The following is a 5,396-nucleotide window of genomic DNA, read 5'->3' on the forward strand; positions in this document are numbered from 1 at the left end:
GCTAAAGGCAGCTACCAATCAGTTTCGTACCTGTGTGAACGAACAGACAGTGCAACCTTCTTGGCACAATACATAATTCTGTCTTTTTTACCCCAAATATAGTGATTATCCCCTGCTAACAGCGGGAGCCACAACGGTACGCACAATAGGTCAATATTCACTATTAACCAAACGCTTTCCCCTGTCTCAGCATCTCTCACTGTTTACACTCACTCACACTTTGAATCCGGTATAAAACTGATTGGTAGCTGCCTTTAGCGGAGCCTTTACCGATTACCTCCACTGATCAGAGCATTCGGCACGGTCGTCTGTGAGTGACGTCACCTCCCAATACAAACACGTCCCCTAGTATAGCTCCGCCCCCTCACATTGATTGACAGCTTTCCGTGTAGACATTGGAAATTCAAATGCAAAAGGAATTGCGTTTCCATTTGAGTTTTGGCAGGTTACATGCGCGACGCAGCGAGAGTGAAAAAGCAGACTGGTAATTAATATTGCTATTTAAATATGACAGGCTCGTAACTCCTAAGACACGGGAAATACAGCTGCAAATGGACTTTGCTTTTTCACTTGAAATTTGGCCGTCGCTGTGCGTTCGCGAAAGCGAAAATGCAAACGGTAATGCAGGATTTGCAATTGCATTTGGATTATGTCACAATTTATGCGTCCACATATGGAAAACGCAATTGAAAATACAATTTGCTATTCCTTTTGAAAATTGTCCGGAATATCGTTCCATACACAACATTGTTTAGCACAAAAATAAAATCCCAAAGACTGTTGTAATTATTTACCGTATTGACCCGAATATAAGACGATGTTTTTTTTCTTGGAAATACATCTGAAAAAACACGGTTGTCTTATATTCAAGGTCTAGACTTTGACATGTCAGTAATACACCCACAACAATAGGTGGCGCCAAATACGCATAAAACAAGTGTGCCATGAAATGCGTGTTGTAAAGATCACGAGTAAAAACAAAAGAATAAGAAAACCTTACAGCTGCATGAGTCGTGACTGTCACGTTAGCCTGATGGGACTAAACTCCCTTTGTGATTTTAAAACGTAAGACAGTACCCAGATTTGAAGACTACAGTAAGATTTAACTTATACTGTTAATAAGATTTTGGTAGGCTACTATTAGATGGATAGCCTAAATGTCCTAATTCAGATGGGCTACCTGTTTTTTTTGTTTTTAATGGTATATCAAAAAGTGTATATTTTTTAAATGTGATTGCTGGTACATTTTACCAGTTTTTACCATACTTTCAAAACAAAAATTAAAATAGGAAAAATATGCAATATGAAAATAATTGAAGACAAAATGAGTTTTACTGAGAAAAATCAAGATTTGGTTTTTAAAAAGCCTTTTTCCAAAAGGTACATCTGGAAAAAGGGGGGTCGTTTTATAATCAGGGTCATCTTATATTCGGGCCAATACAGTAAATATGTAATCTGATGCGCTGCGTGTTTTAAATGGGTGGTTCACTGGGTTTTTTCTAGGCTTGATTTGTGTTTATGGGGTGCAGTCTAACATGTTAATGCTTCGTTTAAAAAAAATAAATAAACGCAAAATTTTTCACATAATTTACCTAAATTCCACACAGCTCTGTCCCTTCTCTGAGAAACTCGCTGATCTTTTCCTGTTTTATGACACCCCGCCCTCAGAAATAGGCGATGGGCTCTGGTTGGTTAGCTAGCTCAGTGTGTTGTGATTGGCTAAACCATCTAGACTCGTCCGTAATTATGTCCCCACTGGATGCAACAAATGCCTCGTTTGTAATGGGTTTGTCTCGTCACGCCGGGACACGGCATCACAGTATGGTAAGGGGCGTAACATTTCCGTCACTTACTTGAGGTATTCGGCCAATCACAATGCACTGGATAGCTGGCCAATCAGCATACACTTCGCTTTTCAGAACGATGAGCTTTGTAAAAAATCGATGCGTTTCAGAAAGTCGGGGCATAGAGGAGAAACAATAATGTACAGTATGTGGAAAATAATGTTTTTTTTAACCATAAACCGCATAAACGCATTGCATTTCACCAAATACACAAAATAATGTTAGTTTTAGCAACGTCATATGACCCCTTTGAAGTGTGATTTTTTTCATGTGAGTAATGCTGCTTTGAAGTAAATGCTGCTCCACACAAACAGTCTGCATGTGCTGAGTCGCTTATAACATGCATTTGAAAATGCAACATGCGCCAAGCATCTTCCCAAAATTGAAATGGGAAGTGTTTATAAATCTCTCAAAAGAAAGGCATTTCAAAAGATGTTTCCCTGTTGTTTTTTGCCAAAGAAAAAGCAAAGGTTTAACATCTGAAATTCAAGGAAAAACAACAATAAATGTTAGCATTGTACTGTTATGTAAAATAATAATTATTATTATTATCACAAAGTACTTTTAAAATTCAGTAGTATTATAGTGATCGTTTTGTGTATTTCTTAATTTATTAATTATAATAAATAAAATAGTATTTTTATTAATAATAATAATATATATTTTTTTTATTGATAATAATTGCAATTAAGTGTGTTTCCCCAATGTATTTTTTTTAATGAAATAATGCACATACCGTTAAAAAGTATTTTTGGCCAGTAAATTTTCTTAAGTCACTGGTTATTGGACAGTGTGGCTAAATGTTAGTTTTAGAACCTGCATTTGGGTTATTGGCATCAAGGCATTTCCTGGTTATCCAGTTGTAAAGTACATGAGTGACATTGTTTTTCTTGTATAATGTTATAGCGAGGCTAATTTGAAGAAGGCTCCAGGGAATAAGCTCACCAAGTCGGCCTCTCTGCCTGGTCAAAATGGAAATCCAACTTTCGCAGCTGTAGCTGCTGGCTATGACAAAAGCCCTGGTGAGTTTGCATGTTAAATATAAAGATGATGAACATGGATCAACTTGTAGTGGTGCATGAACAGGAAATTTGAGGAAATGACTGATTATTATTATTATTTTAACACTGATTTAAAGTGCCCCTTGCCACAGATTTGCATTTAAATGTTATACAAGTGGTGTGCTGTTGTTTTTACAGGTGGAAGTGGCTCAGCTAGTAAAGCTGACAGTCTAGGGAAGGTGACACTATCTCAAATAACATCAGTGGAGAGTGATGGATCTGACAGGTGCAGTGGCTTCATAATGAAACATCACTTAACCTTCTTTCTCATCTGTTTTACAAGTATATTTATAATTGTGGAAAAGATTTCTAAAAAGATTTCTAATCTTTTAGCTCTGGACTGTGGAGCCCAATAGACACCACCAGCAGCCCCAGTTTTGGACCGGTAAATGCTTTCTCTGCTTTTGGACCCAACAACCCACTTAATCTTTCTGGAGGTATGCAAAATGTTTAAATAAAACGCAAAATGTTTAAATAAAATTGCAATCAATGTATCCAATATTGTGGTTATTGTCTGTATTAGTTTTCAGAGGCATGACTGTTCCCAAGAGTTCAGAGCCCCAGCAGATTTGGCCTGACTACACTCCAATGTCCCCGTCCATCTGGGATACTGAGCCAAATAATTCCTGGGCTACCAGCACTGGATCTCCAGCAACTCCAACAACTGTAAGATATCACTTCCTTGTCACATTGTCATGTCTCATTCAGATGGACACCTGATGATTTTTCTTTTTGATATCAAGGTTATTTTCAGATTAATCTTGAACCATTACACACTACTGTTTGGATCAGCAGTTTTTTAAAATACATTTATTCAGCAAGGATGCATCAAATTGATCAAAAGTGACAGTAAAAACATTTATAATGTTACAAAAGATTTTTATTTTAAATAAATGCTGCTTTTTTAAAACTTTCCATTCCATTGAAAAATACTCTACAATACACCTGTGACCTCATCACATCAGTATTGCTGGATCTGTTTTGCTTGCAAACCGTTCTGCTAAATGGTATTACTGTTTGTAGTTTTGATCAAATAAATGCAGCCTTGGTGAGAATAAGAGACTTCTCTCAAAAACAAAACATAAGAAAACGAACTTACCCCAAACTTTTGAACAGTAGTGTATATATAGTAGGGATGTAACGATTCACTCAACTCAAGATTCGATTCAAGATTTTGATTTCACGATTCGATTCGATTCACGATTTTATTTTATTTTTTACAAAATGAGATTTAAGACAAATTATAAATTAAATGTGCATGTCCTTTTATTATTGCTTGGACAAAATGCTGCACATTTCTTTGTGAAATTGAAATATGACACTATAATAATATACTAATATAGCACTTGCATATTATTGCTTTTTTGTTGGTTTTGATTGCTTCTATTGTCCTCATTTGTAAATCGCTTTGGATAAAATTGTCTGCTAAATGACAATTTTAATATAATGCAAATGTAAATAACAAAACTAAATTGAAATTTTAAAACAAGCCCCAAATCAAATAAGTAATACAAATAAAATAAATCTCTTCATATAAACAAACTAAGGCTTTGTCTGTGCTCTTTCCATTTAAAATTAGAGGCGACCACTGCATAACAAAGATGCTGCATACATGAAACATGAGCAGTTTTTAAACTAAATTACATTGTATAATTTCGAAATTTGACGCAAAAACAGAATGGTTTGACTTCAGTTTTGTGAAACTATACATAAAAATATCTGCATGAAACAGCAGACGAGCTGAATGAGACGCAGGTGGCGCTTAAACCCTTTCCTTGGTTTCTGCTGTAAACAAAGGAGTGCTGCACTTATGAACTTTAATATGCATTATACAGAGGCAAGATTAATAAAAAAATACCATCTAAACTTTTCTAAAGACAGTAAGTTCCCCTCAGACATGCATTCATATAAACTCCTACCCCTAAATGAATCGCGATTGGTTTAGCATCTCAACCAATTTGAATCATCACATTTGAATCAATTTTCAACCGACTGGCAGTTAATCGTTACATCCCTAATATATAGCAATAAGCCAGATGCTTAAAGGTGGGGTAAGCGATTTTTTCAAAAACGCTTTAGAAAACTGATTCGGGCCGATTAGCAAAACAAACTTGTAGCCAATCAGCAGTAAGGGGCGTGTCTACTCATGATGTGGAGGCGAGAGCGTTCAGTGCACAGGACGGACATTAGCGAGCCGAGCGACAGAAAGATAGAGATGGCGGATAAAAAAACAAAAGAGGGAAACGTCTGCAGAACAAAAGAAGGCTTAAGGCAATAAGGCAAGATGTTGGATCTGTGTAAATTATCGGATCAGCTTTCCAGCACTGGAGAGAAATCACAGAGCGGAAGGCCTGCGATCGGACGCCGAGGTTGCTTTGTTTCTTCTCGATAGGTGAGTAACACCGTGTCTGCGCTGCAACAGCTAAAGTCTGTCTAGTACACTGGATGCCACAAAGCGACCGTTGAAAATCATTTGAAATTTGTGTCAATA

General features: G+C 36.6%; 1 protein-coding gene across 3 annotated transcripts in view; it reads left to right on the forward strand.

The window, feature by feature from the left end:
* LOC107590636 (transmembrane protein 131-like) overlaps positions 1-3,730 on the forward strand; it is a 12,749-nt gene extending 9,019 nt beyond the window's left edge. The window contains exons 8-11 of one of the 3 annotated variants that reach the window (XM_016279511.1): positions 2,751-2,866; positions 3,044-3,131; positions 3,239-3,342; positions 3,429-3,730. In XM_016279511.1, coding sequence (XP_016134997.1) covers positions 2,751-2,866; positions 3,044-3,131; positions 3,239-3,342; positions 3,429-3,625 — 505 coding nt within the window. In that variant the 3' untranslated portion in view covers positions 3,626-3,730. The remainder of the gene's footprint in view (positions 1-2,750; positions 2,867-3,043; positions 3,132-3,238; positions 3,343-3,428) is intronic. The other 2 variants (XM_016279510.1, XM_016279512.1) reach the window with 2 other exon arrangements.
* Positions 3,731-5,396: the final 1,666 nt, after the last annotated feature.

Source organism: Sinocyclocheilus grahami, unplaced genomic scaffold (genome assembly GCF_001515645.1).
Source record: "Sinocyclocheilus grahami isolate Dianchi unplaced genomic scaffold, SAMN03320097.WGS_v1.1 scaffold131.1, whole genome shotgun sequence".
Classification (NCBI taxonomy): domain Eukaryota; kingdom Metazoa; phylum Chordata; class Actinopteri; order Cypriniformes; family Cyprinidae; genus Sinocyclocheilus; species Sinocyclocheilus grahami.